Below are 23228 nucleotides of genomic sequence, written 5' to 3' on the forward strand. Positions count from 1 at the left end.
CTATAGTCTTAATTCAGCCTCACTGGTGTTTTAGCTGGCCTCTTAAAGCACAGTCACACACTGCAAGGTACAAATGGGCTGAACAAAGCTCCTGTGTGGCAGGAAAGAACCCAGAGACCCAAACTCACCACTTACTTGCCTAATTAAAATGAGCCAGCCATGTTGTTCCCCTGGTTCTGCAAGGACACGAGCAGATCATCTATTTTCTCCATGTTCTGGTTGGTGGCCATGGCTGAGGGCAGCGGCGGGGTCTCGGGGAGCTGCTGGGACAGGAGCGCCGGCACCGCGGGCTGCGCCTCGCCCTGGGGCTGCCCGGGCTGGCCCATGGCCATCAGCTCCTCCGGCAGCGCTGCCGGCCCGGGGGGCAGCAGCTGACCACAGTCTGGGGGACAGAGGGACAGCTCAGCGTCTTGGCACAGTCCAGCAGTTCCCACAGCAAAGCACCCAGCTACGACCACGGCCCACCACCAGCTGTGTGCCCTGTGAGAGCTGCTACAGCCTGTTGTAAGCAACACCTGCACCTCTCACTGCTGGGGCTCACAGGCACCCACAGACCCATGCACACAGAGAAAGGCTCTCCATCCCACAGAACTGCTCATGGAGGCTGGGTCCAGAGAGGCTACGAGGAGAAGTGCAGGTTTGTACAGCTAAGTACACTTTAACACATTTCTGGACCCTATAGCTTCTAAAGTCCTTGCTTTCCTTCAATAACATGAAGAAAGCCAACGTGTATTGCAGAAACCAAAAACAGGAAGAGAAATGCTCTCTTAAGAGACCACAATCATTCCTAGATTAGACATTAGGGAGAGATCCTTCCCTCTGAGGGTGGGCAGGCCCTGGCACAGGGTACCCAGAGAAGCTGTGGCTGCCTCTGGATCCCTGCAAGTGCCCAAGGCCAGGCTGGACACTGGGGTTTGGAGCAGCCTGGGACAGTGGGAGGTGTCCCTGCCCATGGCAGGGGGTGGAACAGGATGGGCTTTAAGGTCCCTTCCCACCCACACCATTCCATGTTTCCATGGCAGCTCTCTATCCCGAAAGCTCAGCACCAGGCACTGGTCACTTACTGTTCTGGATGCCGAACAGGAATATTCCCGATGTCTGCTGGGATGAGGCAGGGGAACTCTGCAGCTGGTTGATGGCACCTCCCGCTGTGTTGTGGAACAGAGGAGCCTGCTGCTGGGGAGGAGAAGCAGTTCCTGGCATTCCTGCCATGCTGTTTTGGGAGGAGTACATGGGGGACTGCTGCAGCTCCGGCTGGCTCATGCTGTTCTGCAGGGCAGACATGGAAGCTGAGGAGATGAAGAGGGTGACTTGTTGCTCTTGAGAACTTGGGGATCCTTGGACCAGCTGAATCTGGGGCGAGTTATGGAAGATGGTTGGCTGCTGTGCTTCGGCCTGGTTGGAGCCAGGATTCTGGAGAGGAGACACTGTGGTCTGACTCTGGAATTGCATGGGCTGCTGCTCCTGGTTCATTGAGGCCATGTTGGACTGTGGATGAAAAATGGACTGGCCTTGTTGCTCCTGATTGGTAACTGGGTTTTGATTTGGATTGAAAATCATGTTCTGCTTTTGGGAGGCCATTGTACTCATTGCATTTTGATTGCTGAACATCATGTTCTGCTGCTGCTGCTGTTGCTGCTCCTGAGCTGGGGGGCTGCTCTGGATAGCAACAATTGAATGCTGAGGCTGGAAGATGGCCCCTTGTTGGTTCTGAGGAATGGAGCTGGACTGGATGGAGCCCAACGACACCTGGGACTGAAACAAACCCTGCTGAGCAGGCTGAGTCTGGGGCTGCTCCTGGGGAAGCATGGAGCTCTGGATATGAGAGATCTGTGTCTGCTGCTGGAAAGAAGCCTGCTGTTCAGTGTTTGTTGCTGTCTGAAGAGGAGAAATGGGATTTGGGCTTGTAAAGAATGACATCTGCTCTTCCTGAGTGGCAGGGTTGCTCATGGAACTCTGGGAAAGGAACATGTTGGCAGACTGCTGGTCTTGAGGCACAGAGGAGCTCTGCAAGACACCCATGGCATTCTGTGAGTGGAACATCGGGGGCTGCAGCTGGTCAGAGGAATTAGTGTTGGTCTGGTTGTGGACGATGGAATTTGAGCTGTGAAAAAGGGATCCTTGTGTTTCCTGGGATATATTCTGAGTGTCGCCAATAGGGTTCTGAGAGTGGAAAAGCTGAGCTTGTGAGTGTGGAGACTGTTGGATGAAGCTTCCCGACTGAATGGACATCATTTCTCCACCTTGCTGGAACAGACCCCCGCCCTGCTGCTGAGTCCCACTGGCCTGGACACTCATCATGGTCTTAGTAGATGAGAAGAGATTAACCTGGGACTGACTTTCCCCACTGTGCTGCATCTGAACCATGGTCTGAAACACAGAGCTCTGCATCTGTTTACTCTGCCCCGAGGCCTCTTCTCCCTCAGCAGAGCTCGATGGCTGGAACATGGCAGGGCCGTTGTTGGAGACCGGCTGCTGTGCGGGGGCGGCTGCCTCGCTGCCGGACACCCCCGGGGACGAGGAGAACAGCTCACACTGCATCTGCATGTCTTCACTTGTGGATAAGCCACCCATCATGTGAGACGCCTGCTGGTACACCGGGGACTGCTGCAGGGCTCCGTTCCCCGACGTGGTGGAGGAGAACAGGTCCGACTGCATCTGCGTGGCCGCCTGGCACATGTTCTGCTGCATCCCCATCACCATCGCCGCCGACGTCTCCATGGCCTGCTGCTGCTGCTGCTGCTGCTGCTGGTTGGACAGGGCACCTTCAGGCTGGGAGTGAACGTTCTCAGCTCGTCCAGGCAAAAGGTTCTCCGGTCTGGAATGGACAGCTGTGTCTGAGGAGGAAAATATCCCAGGATTTACGCTGTTCTGTATCTGGCTGACCTGCTGAAAGATATCTGCATTCAGCTGATCTTGGACATCCTCGCTGCTGTCTGAGCCCGAAAACAAAACGGAAGATAACTGCTGCTGAGCTTCCAGAACCTGCTGCACCAAGTCAACGTTCCTGTTGCTGCCCGTGGCGGTGTTGGTGGGGAAGTTCCCAGCCTGGAGCTGCTGGATGGTGTTCTGGAGCTGACTCACGCCGCTGGCCGACGAGAAGATGCTCGAGGAAATCTGCTGCTGCAGGGCCTGGGCCGGCTCCGAGAGCGTCGGCTGCTGCTGCTGTGAGGCGTCAGCCAGCTGTGACAGAGTCACCACTGTGCCATCCGACTGCAGCACCTCCCTGGGCTGCGAATCCCTCGTCTGGAACTGTGCAGCCTGCTGCAGCAGGGCATCGCTGTTCTGCAGCTGGCCCGGGGTGGACACTGCGGAGAAGCTGCCGGGCTGGGAAATGTCCTGCGTTTGGATCGTGCTCAGGGTCTCTGGGTTGTACACCTTGGGCTGGATTTGCTGCTGGTTTTCGCTTTCAGAAGGTAAATGGGAAGCAGAAGTTGATATGCCAGACATGCTGTTTTCCAATGTTTGTTGAGTTGACCCAACCACATTTGAAGCCTGAAAAGAGCAAGGCATTCAGTAATTTATAAATTTACTGGGGTTATGCTGATACAACTTCCCCAAATCCCCGATGTCCAGGGAAGATCAGAGGAAGATGTGAGATGTGAAAGCCAGACACACCCAAACCAGTAAGCAAATGATTAGCAGTGGAAATGCTACTTCAAGGATGGAATCACGGCACAATTAATGAAAGCAACACTAAGAAGTGATTAACAGAATATTCTTACAGTAATTTACTAGTTCTGTGTCACAGGACGAAACACCCCATTGTAATGTCACTAACCCATCAATCTGTCTGGGCGCAGCAACCAGGTGAGTCATCTAAGGAAATTGTCTGTTTTACTCATGCTCTGTGACTGTGTTTTGCCCAGACTGATCGTGGACATGGCACTTTCCCTGTCTATTACTCTTCTCCACTAGCAAAGCATAGACCAAGGAGTAGAGGTAACTCAGAGTCTGAAAGCTGCTGTGCTCAGCCCCCAACAAACTCACCTGGAGCATGGGGGGAGAGCATTTTTCTGTACTTACTTCCATTGGAGCCACATCTTCATTCTTGATCATACTGCTTGGCATGAGTGGAGTTATCAAGGCACTAGGAAGAATGTTCACCTTCTCCAGGTTACAGCCCGTGGCCTTCACTGCTGCAGCCACAAAGAAAACAAGAAAAAGAGGGGCAAAAGATGGGTAATACCCATCATTCCATAACTCCTTTTAAGTAAATTAAAGAATTGTTCTTCAATGTAAAGCAACAGATCTCCACGCTTTAACCAAATTTAAATCTTACAGCAACGTGGCAGTAAAATTTCTGCACTTGTGTATAGAGCGAGGAAGGACAGAACAGACCAAGTACATATAGCAGATAAAATGCTCTGACCTCTGGTTCACAGTCAGCCTGGAGTAGAACAGGCACAGGAATGAACCATCAGAGAGGAGCTAACACAGAAACCCCCATGAGAAGGTAAATTCAGCTTTATTGCATAAATTAACTGAGGACATGAAGGAACAGCAACAGCACGCTGTGTTCTGAGGAGCAGCAGCTGTTCTCCTGGAGCACTTGGGATCTTCCCTCCGTTAAGCTCCACACCAAATTAAGATGGATGTCAGGCTTACCCTGTATATAGTTATTATTTTCCTCATCTTTTCAACCTGGCTACTAGAAAGCTCTTACCAGTGCTTTACCAGTTTGTTTCACTGCCCTCCATATTTTTGTAAATTTCTCCCCCCAGGTACTCTCTGCAGGTTTGAACTCAGCATATCTTCTATCATCCTCCCTAACACTTGTAAAGTCTCTTGTAAACCCAGCCCTGCCAAGACCCAGCCTTAACTCCAACACAAGTCCATGGTCTCACCTGCAGCCAGAGTCCTGTCCCACTGTGACCCCAGTGCTCATCTGCTCCCTCCAAGCTGCTTTTCCAGAGCAGCTCTGGGAATTCCCAGGCATCTTTCTGCACCACCAGAATCTGAACAGGCAACTAAGAGACATTTCCTTCCTTGACTTCATTTTAATACTGGAAGGATCAAGTCACACTTAGACAAAGAACAGGTAAACCTAAAACCTGTTCCTCTGGAAGAAAAGGACAAACTTTGTCTGGATAAAGGAAAAAAATCCTCACTGAAGGGGATAAGTTGCAATTCCCAGAATTAACATTTTTAATTAGTCCCACTGAAAGCTGAGTTATAAAACCTATAAAAACACAGCTTCTGAAAAACACCACATTGTCACATTTGTTTTTCAGTGCTCAGCCCTTCCCCACCACTACCTTTAGATGTGTTTTTGCTTAAATTAACACTACACAGTTTCTAATTCTTCGCATTAACTGCGATCTTATGCTTCCTTTTTATTCTTCACTTGCAAACATACTAAATAAAGATTAGACTGCAGAGCCTAATGCATGAAAAATAAAAAAAATCAGTATTATTTTTGCATTTTTTTTGTTCTATATTAGCTTGTACTAAAATACACTGATAGGAATACTGTGATAAAGCAAAATATTCAGAGTCAGAAAACAAACCTCCCTGTAAGAATAGGGCCAGATTTTATAAGCACAGACTTATCACAGGATGTCTGATTCATTTCTCCAAATCTGGGTAGGAATTCATAGTTAAATTATTAAGAACACTGATAAGAATCAATTTAGTACCTTTTATAGCCTCTTCAAAAGAACAATGTTGGGCTGGGCTGGAGATTTCCTTCTTCACATTAACATTCAGAGTCCCAGCTGCCGAGACAAAACACATTGAGAACTTCCTTACCTTAAATCAGCAAACAAGCCAAAAAAACACAAAGCAAACCAAAACAATTCCTTATAGCTTAAAGAAATTCAGGTTCTTTGAAACCCACACAAACCTTTGCACTGTCTATTGCGATACAGATAAATAAATAAACTAAAATACATGAAGTGGGCAAATTGCAGCTTTCCCCAGGACAAAGCCTGGTGGGATTTCTTGGTTTATTTGGTGCATTGTATGGAATATGTTGATTTTTTTATCCTGCTCAGCTTCATTTTGATCCTTAAACTAGAAATGGATGCTGTTCTGTAAGAACAGCCGTCACAAGACAGCTGGAATTTGAGGTATTTGGCACATAAATGAGAAAAGCAAAGCCTTTAGATCTTATTGTTAACAGAGCAAAACTCGCCAGCAAGAGGAGTTTGGAAAGATCCATGCTACTGAACATTCCTGTGGCATGGACTAAAGGCTGTGGAGTCAGAAGTGTTCAGCAGGTGCAATGGCCACTCCTGCCCCAGTGCATCCCACACACCTGGCTCTGGAGTGTAGGTGAAGGGCTGCACGTCGTGAGATCTCCCAGCGTTCGTCACCACGTATATTCCCACTGAGACAGCTGAGGTGATTTGCTGGTCGTGATATGGTGGCACCTTCACAATAAGGTGATTCTGCAGGGCAAAAATAATTGAAAAAATCACATTTTATTACTACTGATCTCAATCCTACTTACATCCATCAAAAGCGAGAAATAGACTGATAAACCACCATAAAAACCCAGGACACTGGGGGCAATGCACATGTGGCATACTGCCTTCAGAGGTGGGACCAGGATGGCACTTTTCTGACATCATTTGCAGCCAGAGTGTCCATGAAGACACTTATTTGTGTGCAAAATAATACATATTCTGTAAAACATTTCAAAGTGGAACAGAAATTCAGCCAGTTATAAAGACCATGGTGTACACAGTATCCCCTTCCATGGAAAACTGCTGGGAAAACTGAATTAGGCCTTTTAATTCCATTGTATGCAAGGGCAAAGACCTGCTCACCAAACCCACTGTGGGATCCAAGCTCTCGGTTAGAAACTGACTGATTATACTTGTGTAAACCCAAAATTATATTCTACCAGACTCACAACAGACCTTACGTAAAAACAATTAGTATTACTTCTAGAAATGCAGAGAAAGAGGAAAAGGCTTGATTAATTTTTCTTTGAAAACAAAGCTACTGTTTTTTAAATTAGAAATACAATAATAGTACTAGTAGTAATAGTAGTAGTAGTAATAGTAGTAATAATAATAGTAATACAGAAGTACCTGATGAAATAATTCCATGTCAATTTCAGCTTCTGCCTTCCAAGAATTCTCATCTAAATAAAAATTAAAAAGCGTAAGTCATTGCACATCCTATAGAGCAATTTATTTTAGGGCCTTTGACTCTGCTCCTCAGTTTGCTCTCCACGACTGAGCCTTACCCAGCAGTGAAACCCCGACCCCAGGCTCTGCTCAGCACCCCAAGCCAGCACTGCTTTCACACTAACCGGAAACATTCTCTTGGAAAATCACTTTTGTTCCCTTTAGGAAGTTCTTGCCAATCAGAAAAACTTCCTCTTCACCCTTCACTGAACAGCTGTGGAGACTTTTCTTTAGGATCTCTGGGACTCCTGCTGGCTGAGCTGCAAGGGAAAAAAACAGAGTCTGGAATCAAGAAAATATCAACATCCAAACCAAACCACTTTTACTTACAGGGTTATGAAGGAAAAAATGAAACTCCTGAGCTTCTTTCTTTATCATGTATTTCGTGACAAACTCTTCAGAATATAACCATTTCTGTAATTTGCTCACTAAATGTAATGAGCTCACAAAAATCACACTTAGCTCAATGATCTACTAATAGTCTTTTTCCTTTTCTCCTGCACGTATTAAATCTTCACAATGAAACTCCCAGTGTTGGGGCCAAAGCTCAACAAGTGCTCAGAACAGAAGGAAATGTGTTTCTGTAACTCACTCGTGTAGAGTGATCTCCAGAGGCATCAGCCCTTAGACACACCTGAAGCCAACTTGCAAATTCAGCCTCTGGGTCATAAAACTTTTTTTGTGAAGCTTATTTCGTTCTGCTCTGCAAAAGAGCAGAAGCAGCAATTCCCCAGTTACCTGGGGGGCTTTGCAGCCTTTTTACATGACACAGTTTTCTGGCTGGTGCAAGCACTAACCCAGGGCTTGGAGCAACCTGATATCCCCTGGTCCATGGCAGGGAGTGGAACAGGATGAGCTTCAAGGTCCCCTCCAAATCCTTGCAAGACTCACATCTCTGCAGTTGGGAATTTTAGCAATTTGAATCAAATAAGCCAAGAGGATGTGGTTTCAAAGACACACATGCCTGGATGCCCCAGATGATGATTTATATCACTCTTATAAACTGTCTTTGTTGCAAACCATTCCTATTCTTCTTAAACCTTAAACCAAATAGGACCACATGTGCTAAATGCAAATGAGCACTGCAGACAATTCAAACAGAGATACATTTTAAAATAATGTGCTTTGACACATTTAATATAAAAGAATTCCAGTTTCTAACGAACGTTCCTCAACCACCTTTTCTCCTTGGGGCACACACACAGGCTCGTGCTTCTGCACTTGCCTGGCCCACTTTGAGTGTTTAATAACAATATTCCCTGGGCTTACTACACAGCAGAACATACATCCTGTACCACTCCAAATTATTTAATGACCTTTCAGAAAGGATTTTTCTACAACTCTGGCTGCGGGTTCCCAGGCAACCGTTACGCAACGACTGAATATGCTAAAGGCACATGAAAAGAGTAACTGGATTTAGGTTTGCTAACAAGTTAACAAAGCCTGTTTAAAACACAGGCCTTAAATAAAGAGCCTGCAGCTCCTTAATGCCTTTTCTATGGTTTCTGGAACATTATTAGTTATAAAACACAATGTAAACAGGCCGTGATGAGTGTAAATGCAAACCGTGTTGTGAAGGTACATTACACATCTGTAGTAAGGTTTATGTAGCAAAGCAACCGGGCGTAATGTGCTTGAGGAGATAATTTATATTCAGTAACAACACATTTCACGCCATTTTGATCAGCCAGTAGCCATGTGCCAGCACTATTTCCTTGGCCAAGGTCTACTGCAAGTCCCCGTAGCTTCAGCGTAAAACAGAAGCACAGAGTCCTGGAAGGAACCTCAGGAATTCCCCTCTCAACCTTCACACCACGATCAGCTTTATCCACATATTCCCCAAAGACACAAGTCTGACCAGAGTATTTTGTTTTGTGTTCTAAGACTTCCAGCAGTGGAGACATTGTAAAATTCCTGGGCAATCTCTTAGCAACTTACACAATTGAGACTATTTTCTTAGCAAGTGACCAAACCCCAGCCTGCCAAAAACCAAACCAATTTACTCTTTGCATCAAATACAGCTTCTTTTAGCTCAACAGCCTATTTTAAAATCAGTCTCTGAATGTTTCATCTCAGACTCAGCTTCTACTCACAATAGCAAGTTATGGAGTGTTTGAGAAATCATCAGGTGATTTCCACTCCCTTTTCTTCTACGGTTGAAATAATTTTATCTTTAACCAGAAAGTTACAAACAAAAGAGATACAGGAATGGCTTTGGAAGATTTTATAGAAAATGTTTTTATCTTAAATCTGAAAATTAGTATCAGATACTCTATTACTGTAATATACCACCACGGTCTACTGACTGGAATGGAGCTGCAAAGATGACCGTATTTCTAAAAAATATCCACAAAATATTCTTTTTATACCATGGAAAGAGCACAACACGAGTGCCCAGGAGTTTGTCTACTCTTTCCATGAATAGAGAAAAAGCTCTCCATCTCATTCATCAAGATAAGGGGTGGAACAAGATGAGCTTTAAGTTCCCTTCCAGCCCAAGCTATTCCACGATTCCCTTTTCCCTGTTGGTCAGTGGAACCTCCCCAGCCGAGGCAGCCATCTGTGCTTGTGCTAAACAGAGCAGTTTAATAAAGAGCTATAAAAAGTTTTGTTCTTGCACTGAACCAGAATAGATTCAGCCTCTGGCCCACGCAAGGACCACAGCTGAAGAGCCAGGCTTGCTGACTTACTGCAAGTCTTGTCTAGCACTGAAAGCTGAGGCATGAATGTGACAACACAGAAGAAAGTCGTACCAGAGTCATTTTTCAAAGCAATCATGACAAAAATTGTGAAATTTTAGGAGGCAAAAATTCATTTAACTGAAGATCAGGAAATGCGTAACTGTTTTTCAATACTAGACAACAATTTCAACTAATACCTCACCACAAATAAAAATCAATCCACTTGATTTTAGCAACAGCAATTCTGAAATTATCACAGATTAACACGGGGTGGTTTTTTCCCCCCAAGATAATTTCACAGAATCACAGAATCATTTAGGTTGGCAAAGACCTCTGAGACCATCAAATCCCAGCTGTGCCCCATCCCCACCTTGTCCCCAGCCCAGAGCACTGAGTGCCACGTTCAGGCCTTCCTGGGGCACCTCCAGGGCTGGGGACTCCAAACCTCCCCGGGCAGCCTCTGCCAAGGCCTGACCACCCCTTCCATGCAGGGCTCACACTAAAACCCAGACCCCTCTCTACTCTCAGCTCTTTGGTTTGACACTCACTGCACAGAATTGGGGAAGAAGGCGTCTGCAGGGTCAGGGTGGAGCCGTCCTTGCGCGTGATGTTGACGCGAAAGACGAGCCGAGCGCGGGTGCTTTTCTTCTTGGAGCCGGCAATGCCTATCCTGGCTTCCACATCAGCGTTCCTCAGCTTCAGGATTCCCACACAATCAACCCTAACAACACAAAACAGAGCAGAATTTCACCGTTTAATACGTTCAGCATCTTTAACAATCTCTCGAGTAGTTTCGTAAGCCAAAGTCAAAAGCCTTGAGGTAATTACTGACATCTTATTAGATTTCTTTTTATTTACATGAAATCTATGACCTTTTTCAAGTTTTCATTCAACCCTGCCTAATTTGGATGATGAATCATGGGAGAAAGGCATATGAAAGCATGAATAAAACAGAAAGTGCAATGTAATTCTGGTAAGCATTCAATTTAGAATCACAGCTCTTCATTCTTCCATCCCCAGGGCAAGATCTGTGTTTGTAGGATTATTGCTTCAAAATATTCTGCATTCACTTAAAGAAAGCAGGAGTAGAAGAAAACTTACTGTAGTCATATTATTTATGTTCAGTGGGACTTGGAAGTGACAGATAAGTCCTCCCATAAGTGTGGTCCTAGGGGAGATGTACAGGGCCAGGTGAGTGATGCAGTGCTGGCTTTTCAGACAGGCTCCATGCAAAATGATTTAAAGCAAAAAACAGCCCAAAAAATAAGAACAGGAGAAGCAAACACAGCCGGATGTGTTAAAAAGAAGAATATTGCCATTTACCCAGGATTTTGGGTTCTGTGCCCAAAAAGCACACACCACCTGGTATCTCATTTGAATACAGCGAATTGCAAGCAAGAGCTGAGCAGCAGAGAGAGGAGAGTGCCAAGATGTTCAGACTTTCACTATAACCCATCCAAGGGAAAAAGGAAATCGGTTCCCAAGCCCAAGCTAACGAACGAAAATATTCATGGGAAGAGCTACTCACGCCAGTGTCATGTTGTTGCTTGGGTCCAGCCCCACCTCTATGACAGTGGTGCCCTCGATGTCCACCTCCTTGCAGGGTGTGGTGTTCCTGCCCGTGACCCTGCAGGCCTGGTAGAAGCCGTGGGGCTTCACACGCCCGGAGTCGTTGCCCACGAACACCTGCAGCACCACGGGCTCGTTGTGGCCTTCCAGCTGCAACACGCCAGGTGGGCAATTAACACAGGAATGACTGCTTTAATTATTATTATTATTATTAACATCTTGTTTCTAAACCAGCCTGAATCCTGTCTACCTTCAGACAGAAGTATCCCAGCTGCGACTCTCACATCTCTTACAACCTCCTGTTCTCACCCCAGCTGTGACTACTCCCCCCTCTCTTCCCAGGATTCCCCCCAGCATCTACATCCACCAGGCAGCCGAGAAACAGAACATTTCCTGCGGCTCGTTCCAAAGGTGAAGAGGTTTTGCTGCTCAGTATGTGTACAGCCACTGGCATTCCAGGACCCCACCTTCATGCCAGCCGCATCTTGAAATCCTCGTGAAACCTGATTACAATTGTCCAACACCTGCAAAACCCCTGAAAGAGTCAGAATAGGATGAAAGGGAAGCAGAGGGAGGAATGGGATGATTGAATGGTCCAACCATCCAATCACATAAGCCCAGCTTTCCTTCAGACACCAAAATAAAAATGGTAACTTGACATCTCCTACTTAAAAGGTTACAGTGTCAGGATTCACTGAAACACTTCATAAATAAGAGCAAGTCAGACATTTTAATATCCTCCTGCAACCCCATGTGCAAGCCATAATTATCCCAGAACATGTCAGTGAAAAATACATTCATTTTTGTTACATGAACACCCTGGCATGAAACGGTTTGTGTCCTCTTAATGCTTTTTTTATCTGGGATCCCCACTGGGGTCACAGACTAAAAATACCCTGAGGTAAAAGAAGTCCTGAAGTAAACCTGGACATTGCATTACAAAGGAAACTCTCCTTCTTTTAAGGAAATAGTTAAGAAAAATACTCCAAGTGAAAAGAAACATTAGATTGTTGCCAAATTCCCAGGCCAGAGCTGGAAATTCCTTGCCAGAGCATTCTAGGAGATAAAATGAGTATTTTAATGTTTCCATTGAGACACATTTGTTGCTAAAGGATTTCTGGGTGACAGTGTTGTCTTTTGTCCCAGGCCTGGAAGCCCAGGCAACACCTGCAGAAAGAAGCTCCAGTTTTATTAGTGAGGACATACAAATGAGAGCAGAATCCTCTGGAGAATCTCTTGGGGGATTATTCCCTGACACACTTAAAAAATGTAGTTCTGAAGTCTGTAGCAAGTTTGAATAAAGGAAAAAAATAAACCAGTAAATACTGATAAGATCATCGTGGGCTCGTGTCCAAACAGCAAATGTGACTGTCAAAGATGAGCAAAGCCCCAAGATCTCTGCAGGTGGCCCAGCACAGGCATCCACATGGGACCCACAGGCACAGCTCACAACAAAGGGCTCAACAGCCAGTCCCTTGGTTAAGGCTTGGTTATACAATTTTAACATTGCATACCAATTGTAGACTCAAGTTCTAAGTCACCAAGAACAGAGTTTTATTGAAATGGCCACTGAACCTGCTTCTCCTCCTTGGCCTGAGTCAGAGCCACGCACCTGAGCTGCTCCCAAGCGCCAGATCTCTGCTGAGCACCAACATTTTTACACTCTTCTTCTCCATCTTTAAACCCCACAAACAAAACAAAAAGCCCCCTTGTCCATAACATATTTTTTCCCACTAGCTCAGATTTCCTGAAGATTCACTGACTCATTTGTCTGTCCATCCCTGGCAGAGTTTTATCTGCACGGTACGAACTCCTCTGCCTACTGGTAAAGCAAACTGGAACTTCCAGGAATTCAGTAACATGAGACTCTTCCAAAGACAATTTTCACTGATGGGTGCTAAAGGGTAACTGGGAAAGGAATTAAAAGGAAATTCAGATGAACAAAGGCCCATTAAGAAAATCCACATAAATGAGCACTAAATCCCCATAGCAACAGGCCGATATGAATGGATTCTTTTCTTATGAAACTTTACTGGAGTTCTGCATTACTCAGGAGGACTGAGTGAAGGGCTGCTGGTGTTCCTAACACTGCTGAACAGGACTTTGAAGTTAAGTCTACTTCTGTATTCTGTCAGCAGCAGTCAGCACAAATTTTAAGGGCTGTATCACAAACAAACATCTCTTTGTGGACCTGGTAAGTGAGTTTGGGTTGAGAACTGCTTTGCTGCTTTCTCAAAGTGACGTAACTAAGAAAAAATATGAAATTAAATGTCTTTCACCCTCCTCATCTGTATGATAATAAATCTAGCTGTCTACTCGCTCAACCTGCTGGCCACACTCCTCCCAGTATGCCCAGTATGCCCAGTATGCCATTTGCCATGGTGCCAGTGAAGTGCTGGCCTGGACTTAGCTCTCTGATGACTCTCATAATCACTCGTGGGAGGATATTTGACATCAGTTCATCTGTTTGTCACTCTAAGTCAAGTCCAGCCTTGCTCCTGGTGAGCCTTCTCTACCATTTCCATTAGGAAACCTTCCCAAGTAAGTCCAACTGCTTTCCCCAGGCTAGACAGGTAAGAAACAAGACCTGCAAACTCCTACTCTGTGCATTAGTGAACAGGAATGTCAAAGATCTCCTTGTAACCTTCTTCTTTGTGCTTCTCCTCAGATCAAGAGGCCTTCAGCACCTGAATTTTAAGGCATCAAAGTCCATAGAGGAAACAGGCTGCAACTGCCAACTGTGCACATAAATGCTGCCTCTTTCCTTGCCCCCAATCTCCAGTTCTCCTGATCCACATCTACCTCTACTGCCTCCACCTGTACCATGCTAAACACACTCAGCAGTACGACCTGTAAAACACACCTCAGTGAGATCTTCATGACTCACTTGAAAGACACTGCATATGTCAACTCAGATGGTGCTGAATTAAAAAGAACAAAAACCACCAAGCAATCAAAAAAAAAAAAAAAAAAAAGGCCCAACCAAAACAAAGCAACAAAACCAAAACATCCCACTTATAATTAATTTCTTTTAAATGAAACCTGGTTTTATGTCCTTACTAATGATGACCCACTGTCACCAGCCATCAAACAGCTACAGCATTTCACTGTCCCACTTTCGTAGGCATGGAATGTCTCTGTACTCATACACTTCATGGAACTGCAGCCTAACAGGAAGTGCATCCCAGATTTTGTATCCCTGCTTTGACATCCAGCTTCCCTCTCCTCTAACTCTGTGACACCAGCAAGACTTGTGACCTGCAAGAAGAGACCCAGTCCAGCCCCTGCAGCCGAAAGACTGCAAAGCCTGGTCCCTCAGCACTACAGAGACAGGAGGCCCACTGAACCAAAGCAGCTGCCCTCCCCCTGGGGCAGCCCTGGGAAGGCAGTGCTGTGTCCCCAGCCTACCTTCACGGTGGGAAAGCCCTGCTGCGTCCGGTCCTTGACGGAGCCCCGGCTGCCCTCAGTCAGGTACCGAGCCCTGTGCTGGGTCTCTGGCTGCACCACGATCTTCAGCTCCTTCCCCTCACTCTTAGTCGGGTACTGACCACACAACATTGGGGTCTTCTTCCCTCCAGCTCCCTTCTGGTTCTCTGATGCTCTGGGAAGTCAAAGCACACCATCAAGAAGATGTTAGAAGCAGCTCCCCAGTAAAAACACTCCAAATCACAAAAAAGCTAAAAAGGCAAAGAGTGTGTATTAATGGATGGAACATTTGTAGTTAAAAGCAAACTTTGGAATTCTCTTTCTGCCAGAGGAGACCTGCAGGATGAAGAGGAATGGTGCTTCCCTGCCTCCTCCATCCAGAGCACATGGGAACTGCGTTTCAGAGAGCAAACATGAAGGAAGGAAAAAACAACTAGCATTAAATGATGTTAACGAACAGAAGGTGCCTCATAACCTGCTTTTCAGAGCCTATGACACAGCCTGAACAAGCTGTTTTGCTGCTGTAACAAACACACACGTACACACACACTGGATGGATTTAAGGTTAAATGACACTTCTTTAAACAGGAAAACAGCCTCATGCCTGTCTCCATCTCAACTTGTATATCCATGCAAACTCCAGCTCCAATTTCTGTCTGAACAGATTGACCAATTTATGTCAAAACCCAATTAGTTATTGTAAAAGCTCTGGCATAATTGCACCAATGTTAAATCAGTGTATGCACAAGGCCTTTCTTACCAGGTGCATTCCATAAGATGCAGCGGCTTGTGCTCAGTTCCATAATTAAAACCAGGATGAAGGAGCCCTCCCAAGTCTATCAGCACATGAGCCATTTTGTGTTCTCTTTACAGCACAATGGGAAATAACCCTTGATCCTACAGAGATCGGGATTTGGTAATGAACCTGAAGTCCAAAAAACTCCTTTCCCACTAGGAAATGTGGATGTGCCGCAGCACACGGTGCACGCAGGAAAAGGGCCCCATGATTCATGCAAATTTCATATTCTTCCTTCCTAGCAAAACACAGTTTCTAACAGCTAATGCCTGGGAAGAAAGCAGTTTTAAATAACAGGTGTGAATTGCTTAAAAAGCAAATCCTGTTTAAACGTGCAAGTTATGGAAGTAATTTATCCAGGATTTCTTCCTTCTCAAACAGGGTGAAAACTGCTTTTTTTTCAAAATTATTCCCTGGGAGGTTTGCCACTGCATGAAGCTCTCACTGACCCAGAGCTGGGGTGACCCAGCTCTTCCCAACTACCAGATGATTTACATTTACAAACACGATCCACACCTTTCCTAAAGCTCCTGCTGTGCACAGAGCAGCCCCTGGACACAGCACATGCCCCTGATTCCAGCCCTCCCCCAGCCCTGTGGGGCCTGGCCTGGCACTGCTCCTTTTCCTGCCCCAGGAAAAGTCGGGCACTTTGTGCCCATCCCACCACATTTCACAGCCCTGAAAGCCATGGAATCATAGAACAGTGTGGGCTGGGAGAGACCTCTAGAGATCATCCAGTGCCACCCCCTGCCATGGGCAGGGACACCTTCCACTGTCCCAGGCTGCTCCAAGCCCCAATGTCCAGCCTGGCCTTGGACACTGCCAGGGATCCAGGGGCAGCCACAGCTGCTCTGGGCACCCTGTGCCAGGGCCTGCCCACCCTCCTTCTAAAAAACCTTCTCCTTTGATCTATACTAAATCAACCCTCTTTTAGTTTAAAGCCATCACTCTTTGCCTAATGCAACAGGTCCTATTTGTCACACTCTTATTTTCATAAAGCCTTCAAAAACCTTTCACTACCCATTAAAAAAAGGGTTAAAAAAGAGTTGCTGCTTTGGATGATTTCCATTCCCATTTTCTGTCCACGAAGGTTAAGCACTTCACTGTGGACAGCCCAGTCATGGCCCTGGCAGCCTTGCACACTCACCCTCAACCAGGACCCAGCTGAGGCAGGAACTAGATAAAAACTAGCATAAAACCCTGCAAAATAATAATAATACCATCTTACAATAAAACTATCTTCCTGCCAAGGAGTCCTGACTACTCTGCTCAGTGCAGTCACACTAGCTGCTTCAAAACAAAAAGAAGCTATGCACAACAGCACAACATACCTTCTTTTGGGAAAAGGGACAAAACTGTCCTTCAGTGCAGCACACAGAAAACCTTCAACACGCTAAACAAACTGCAATTAACACCATTATGTCTTTGCTTCTGTACAAGTTCAGGGAAAACTCTAATGCAGTTCAAGCTCGTTACACAATCACTTTCTATCTTCCTGTCAGGACATTCCTCCCATGGACTACTCATTTCAAGGAATTTACCAACTTTCAGTCAGTATCTTTTCTTTTTCTTGTTCAGAATTTAAAAATAAACTTCTCAGCTTCCCACAGGGAAGACAAGAAGGGATGCTGGGCAACCTCAGCTCTGGTGTTTGACCCTTCCAAACACCACCCTGGGACCCGCGGGGCCCTGGCTGGGCACTGGCACCGGACAATGCTCCATGGAAAGACACTACAGGGACTGCTCAGTCTGACCTTGCCACACCTGCAAGTTCCAGCTCCATAAATTAATGAGACTGGGACATAGCTGAATTTTGAAGGGAAACGTTGGCGAGCCGGCCATCAAAATGAAATTCACCTTTACTGCTCCCAGTGCCACGTTTCAGCAGCGTGACATTAACACTGACCTCTCCAGGAGAACTGTACCCTTAAATCCCAAGTACCTTAATTGTCAGCATACTAGTATTTTATCATTTTAATATTTATGCAGAGACATGCTCCTCACAACTATTTTAGTCGTTCCTCTAGAAACTTAATCATTACTTTCAATCAATTAACCAAACCTGGAGGCAATTTAAAGCCTTCACCAGAACTTCTCAGTGGTCCTTCTCCTCAAAATATGAGGATGAATCACTTATACATCCTTTCAATTAATGATTTAATTTTAATTCAGTTTATGCATATTGCAATTATTCATACCTGTACATTTAATACACACATATTTATCAATTTGACTGTTACCAGACAAATGTCCTCTAATCCAGCACTTCTTTTTTTAAAAGGAATAAATGTAATTGGCAAATCTTATGACTCTACTCAAACAGATCTCCTGAGTAAAGTTTGGCCTGGTCCTGCTCTGCTATCAGGCCTGTTCGCAGGGCAGACCTGAAAGTGAAAGTGAGACCAGGAAACCTGAGTCTCTGCCCTGAATCACCACCAATTCATCCCTTTCTAAAAAGGCTTTCACAAATTCCAAGTTTCCACAGGAACATATTCTTTCTCTTCCTGCCTTTTAACAACAACTGTGTCTTTAGGGGCAAATGCCATTTCCATTCACCACGGAGCACAGCAGCTTTCCTTGCTCTTTTCTTAAAGCCAAAAGTAAATGAACTCCCTTGGCTGAGCTCCACCAGGCTGGGAAGTTTAAAAAACTCCAGTCACTACGGTGACCCAGATTTGTAAGGCCAAATCTCCACATTCCAATGGCAAAATCAAATTTTCTAAGATCTTGGCCACTTCTTATCCCAGAGTATTTATTTCCAAGGACAGTTCTGTTACCTGGGAGTTTTCCTGCAGTTCAGTCTGGCCTGTGACACGTAAGGAAAAACATTCCACTTTCTTCCCCTCTGCACTCACAGAACCTATGGATTTCCCTAGTCAGCCCAGTGTTTTTGGGGAAGTCTTGTTCTGTTCTTAGACCGAGATCCCACATACTCTTTCAGAGCTTACAGAACCTCCCTGAGATCACGTTTACAGTGGCACAGTTCTTGCCTTTCCGTAAAGCTTTTCCCTGTGTAAGGGAGGGCCTGGTCCCTTGGAGCTCGGGGAGGCACTTCCCTCATTCCAAGCCGCCTGGTCTACCAGGTACTAATATTTTATTTAATTACCATTGATTTTGGCTGGTGAAAACCCCGAGGCTGCAGGCCACCATGCCCAGGAAGCAGCAGCACACTCAGGACATGTTCTCAGAACTGCTTTTCACAGTGAAATTTTAAGTATGGAACTGCACTGACCCTGGGAATACAGACTCCAGGCTCTTTCCCTTTGGGATATGAGAAGTTCATCATCTTTGCCATCAGTCAAATTTTAACAGTCACCCGTTGCTGTGATGAACGTCAGAACGTACTGCAAGCACAGACATAAAAGTCAAACCAAAATGCACTCCTGCCCCCAAAAAAGCCAAAACAAAAGAGCCAAATCTATCCATTTGACCATTTGAAAAGTACTGAAGAAGCAACAAGTTAAAAAATAAAATAAAGAAACGTATCAACACACTCTTGCAAACTGATGGAATTGCCTTCTTTAAGCAGCTACTGGAATGCATTTAGTGAACAGTGTGAAGTGGGAGATGAGGGGCCACCACCCAGGCGTGCCCACGCAGACACACGCACACAACCCAGAAGCACAGAGAGAAACAGCATTAGAGATTTATTTCTGAAAAAATCAAATACAGAGTGAATTCACAAGGAAAAACCAAAACCTGGTTCACCATATTGTCTTAACATTTCATAAAAAAGTAAAGCAAGCGATAATTTAAAAGATGAGAAATCTTAACGAGACATTAACCATTAACTTCTACTCCCATCCCTATTTCTATTTGACAAACAGAGCAGCAGGTGAAGTGCACAGACTGAAATCCTCACATAAAATCCTGCAAACAACCATTCAGGGTGCGCCCACTCCACTCTGCCTTTCTTTTTAAATATATTTTCATTGCCATTTTATAAATGAAATTGTGTGGCCCTCTGGGAATTTCACTTAAAGAACAGATGAGCTTATCAGCACTGCATTTAATTGCTGCAGGAAAGTTTAGCTCTATCTTCCAAATAAAGATTAACAAGTCTAATGAAAACTTATCACAGAATCATGGAGTGGTTTGTGTTGAAAGGGACCTTCAAGAGATCCAGGTCCACCCCCTGCCATGTGCAGGGACACCTTCCACTATCCCAGGTTGCCCCAAGCCCCGTCCAACCTGGCCTTGGACACTGCCAGGGATGGGGCAGCCACAATTTCTGGGGGCAGGAAGAACTTATCCTGGGCTAGGACATGACAGGGACAGCAGAGAAGGGAGGGGTTTATGTGAGAACCTGAGCAGAACATTTGCCGGGGCACGGGGGCACTTTTATTAGTTTGGGTTTACATGTGGAGATAGAACGTTTTTTTTCTTTTTTTTAAAAAAAAAAAAAAAAAAAGCAGATACCAACCCATTTCCTGCTTTTGAGTTGCTTTTGCTGTCCGTGCTGAGCTGAGAAAGGACATAGTGAGGCGCTTTGGCACTGTCGGCATCAAAGATATCCATGTTGGACTCTTCGCAATCTCGGCGTTTGATCCCTGGCCTCTGCTTTGGGTTGCGTTTGCGCGATTTACGTGGCACCTCAGTGTTATCATTGTAGGAACTGGTACTCATGTTACTGAAGTTGGAGGGTGAATCCTCCATCCACATACTGCAGCTCTGTTCTGACTCCAATCCACAGCCCTCATCCTGGCAGGACATCCGGCTGTTGTCCAGCAAGTCCTCGGGTGGTGGCGAGATGTACAGGACTGTGTGGCGCTTCGGCGTGGCCGGGTGCTGCTGGGCTGTGTTACTGGTTATCTGCTGCTCACTTACCCCTCGGGTACTTACCCCCACGGCCGCGGAGCAGCTCTCCACTTGCATAGCCTTGCTGTCGGTGACTGAGGTAGAGTAAATGGTAGGGCTGGAAGAGGTGGTAAAGGAGCTGCAAGCACCGCCCATGGAGGAAGAGGAGGGAGCTGAAGAAGCATCTGCGGTGTACAATTCACAAGTAAATACAGGACCCGTGGCGGGGCGTGCGCTGGCTATAGCAGTCCCAGTGAGATCAAGGTGATTTAGGAACCGATTGCTTTCCCCCAAGAAATGTTTGGAATTTGGTTCAGTTTTGGAATGGAAGTGCTTAAAGCAATACAGCCTAGCCAATACTTTGGAAATGTCCAAACAAGTCTTAGCACGATCCACTGTAATCAAATTTCTTTACAACTTAATGTTAATTCATATAAATGGCTGCGAGTAAACAGAGCTTTCATTGCCTCAGCTGGACTAATTATTGGTGTAGAAGCCATTTCATCGAAAATAGCCCCAAAACAAAATGCTTATAATCCACATTCAATGCCAATTAAACCATTTATTGTTGGAAATTTTTAATTTTTTTTTTTTTTAAAGATGGGACTGTGCTTAGCCACAAAATATTAAAATAAGTTTCTAACCTATGAAGCAGAGAACTACAGGTCATTTTTAATGCAGACACTCCCTGCTTCAGAGGCAAATCCTGGAATAAAAATATGAGAAAATAAATGAGAAAAAGAGCTGCTGATTATTCCATCATAAATGAGAAATAAAATATAAAATCAACTGAATTGGTAGGCAAAATGGAACTGGTATCAGTCACTATGAGTGAGCTGTTGATTTTGAAGGTTCAAAAGAGGGATGAAATATCTGTGCTGGAGACACATTGATCCAAGAACTGGGAATCTCTGTAATTTGACTTGTTCAGTCACTGGGACCAATTTCTCTCAGACTTTATCAGTCCCTTCCACAGAGATGGCTTGGGACAGACCTCTGAAAAATTCACATTAAACAGGAGATTTCCAACACTGTGACTGCGACTTCTGCAGAGGTCCCAGAGCTCAACCTGGTTTAGAAACATGAAAATTATTAAACCAAAGCCCTGAAGATTTCTGGAGAACACTGTAATTGTTGCCATTGAAGAATTTTAACGGACAGATTAGTGGAATACATTGAGTTAAATATTCCAGGGGAAGCAGGCCAGACAAACATATGTATTTATTTCAATCATCTGTAGCTCACTGAGGAATAACTGAATTTTATAGTCAGATTTCAGCTTCCCGTGGGGAGACCCTGTTTTCTGTATTTCTGCACTGCCACCCACACCTGATAAACCAGAAGCACTGAAATCATCTAATTTTGGAAACAAACTGTACATTAAATATATACATAATAATAATACTGTATGTTTGTTCAGCTAGTTACTGCTGTCACACAGGTAATGCTTATTACTAAGAGGAACATGATGTTTCTCCTTTTTGTTACTTGGGATTTTTTTAAAATGCAAAATATTGTAATAGTCTCTCAAGTCTAAAAGTTTTAGAGACTTTTGGACTATTTTATACAGTTTTAGTTATTTGAAAGTAACAGAAAAAAGTATGTTCAGCCATGATATATACATTTAAATAACAGTAAAACTCAGCCAACTTTCCTATACTGGGAATTACTGTGAGTATCAATGACTGATGATAAAGAATTTTTAAACCATTACTGTTTCCTACAGCTTTCCTGTACTTAATGAATGTGAAAGCAAACTTACACCACTTCAGACTCTCAAATTTAGTGGTTGTTACAGTTTATCAATAAACTATTCTGCCTTCCCCGAGCCTCCCAGTGAACCAGGAGCAGCTGAATGATACCAGTTCCATTTTCCAGCTTGTTCTTTGGCAAATACAGTGGCTGAAATTGGAGAATTCAGTCACTTTGCATTCCAATTTAAAGGCAAATTTCTCCTTTCTATATCATGCATTAATGCAATGCTTCTTTCAAAAACATTTATAGGATTGGCAAGAACTATTAAATATAGGTATTCATTTCAGTGACAATATTTAGGAGCTGATTTGCAGCCACTTTGAGTTGAGACAGCCCACTGCTATTGGGGATGTTTATTTTGGTAGAGAGGATTAGTTTCCATCCATCATTTATACCTCCAGAGAGAAGCAGAAGTGTGCCCAGGGAGCCCCTGGAGCACCTGGCCGAGCTGCAGGACTGGGGGGCCGAATCCCAGGAGTTGCCCCAGGAAAGGTCAGTATATGGAATTCAGGGAAGAGCCCGAGGCAGTGTGGGCACGTCGGGGGTCTGTGGGACAAGGACTCAGACCATGAAACCATCACACACATGGAACAGGCAGCAGGGCTTCGACTGCAGGATTCTTCCTCCAACAGATTAATATCAGATTTATCTTTTCACATCAATCCTGGGAGTGTAAGAAAACCTTGGACACTCCAGGCTCAGCTCTGCGTGGGCCACGTACACAAGCACTGGGCTCAGCAGGGGCTTCAGTGCATCTCCTGGCCAGGAATGCAAAACCTGCACTTTTCCCTCACTTTCCTAGGGAAAAAAATAAATATATCACTGAACCAAATGCTTTTCAGCACGAAGCTAAAAGAGTTGGTGATGGTAGTGTTGTTTTAGGGTGCAGCATTGTGAAATATTATCATTACTGCAATATCATCATTACTGCTCTCCAAAACAATTTCTCCTCCCTTCTTTTTATAGAAGTTAAAAAGCACTTATACGTATGAATATGTGTATGTGGGCTTTTATACTTTTAAAAAGTAAATAAACATTGTCCATTATAAATTGGTAACACTCTCC

General features: G+C 44.9%; 1 protein-coding gene across 7 annotated transcripts in view; it reads right to left on the reverse strand.

Annotated features, from left to right (window-relative positions):
* Positions 1-23228, reverse strand: part of NFAT5 (nuclear factor of activated T cells 5) — a 57110-nt gene that overhangs the window by 5892 nt on the left and 27990 nt on the right. Inside the window, exons 2-13 of one of the 7 annotated variants that reach the window (XM_032121668.1) lie at positions 21053-21114; positions 20454-20593; positions 14798-14990; positions 11349-11539; positions 10369-10541; positions 7265-7399; positions 7041-7093; positions 6260-6392; positions 5640-5717; positions 4027-4139; positions 1065-3495; positions 136-382 (exon numbers count right to left, since the gene is read on the reverse strand). In XM_032121668.1, the coding sequence (XP_031977559.1) occupies positions 144-382; positions 1065-3495; positions 4027-4139; positions 5640-5717; positions 6260-6392; positions 7041-7093; positions 7265-7399; positions 10369-10541; positions 11349-11539; positions 14798-14990; positions 20454-20593 (3879 nt within the window). In that variant the 5' untranslated portion in view covers positions 21053-21114 and the 3' untranslated portion in view covers positions 136-143. Of the gene's footprint in view, positions 1-128; positions 383-1064; positions 3496-4026; positions 4140-5639; positions 5718-6259; positions 6393-7040; positions 7094-7264; positions 7400-10368; positions 10542-11348; positions 11540-14797; positions 14991-20034; positions 20811-21052; positions 21115-23228 lie in introns of those variants that run through there. The other 6 variants (XM_032121667.1, XM_032121666.1, XM_032121665.1 and 3 more) reach the window with 6 other exon arrangements.

This window comes from Corvus moneduloides, chromosome 12 (assembly GCF_009650955.1).
Source record: "Corvus moneduloides isolate bCorMon1 chromosome 12, bCorMon1.pri, whole genome shotgun sequence".
In the NCBI taxonomy this organism is placed as follows: domain Eukaryota; kingdom Metazoa; phylum Chordata; class Aves; order Passeriformes; family Corvidae; genus Corvus; species Corvus moneduloides.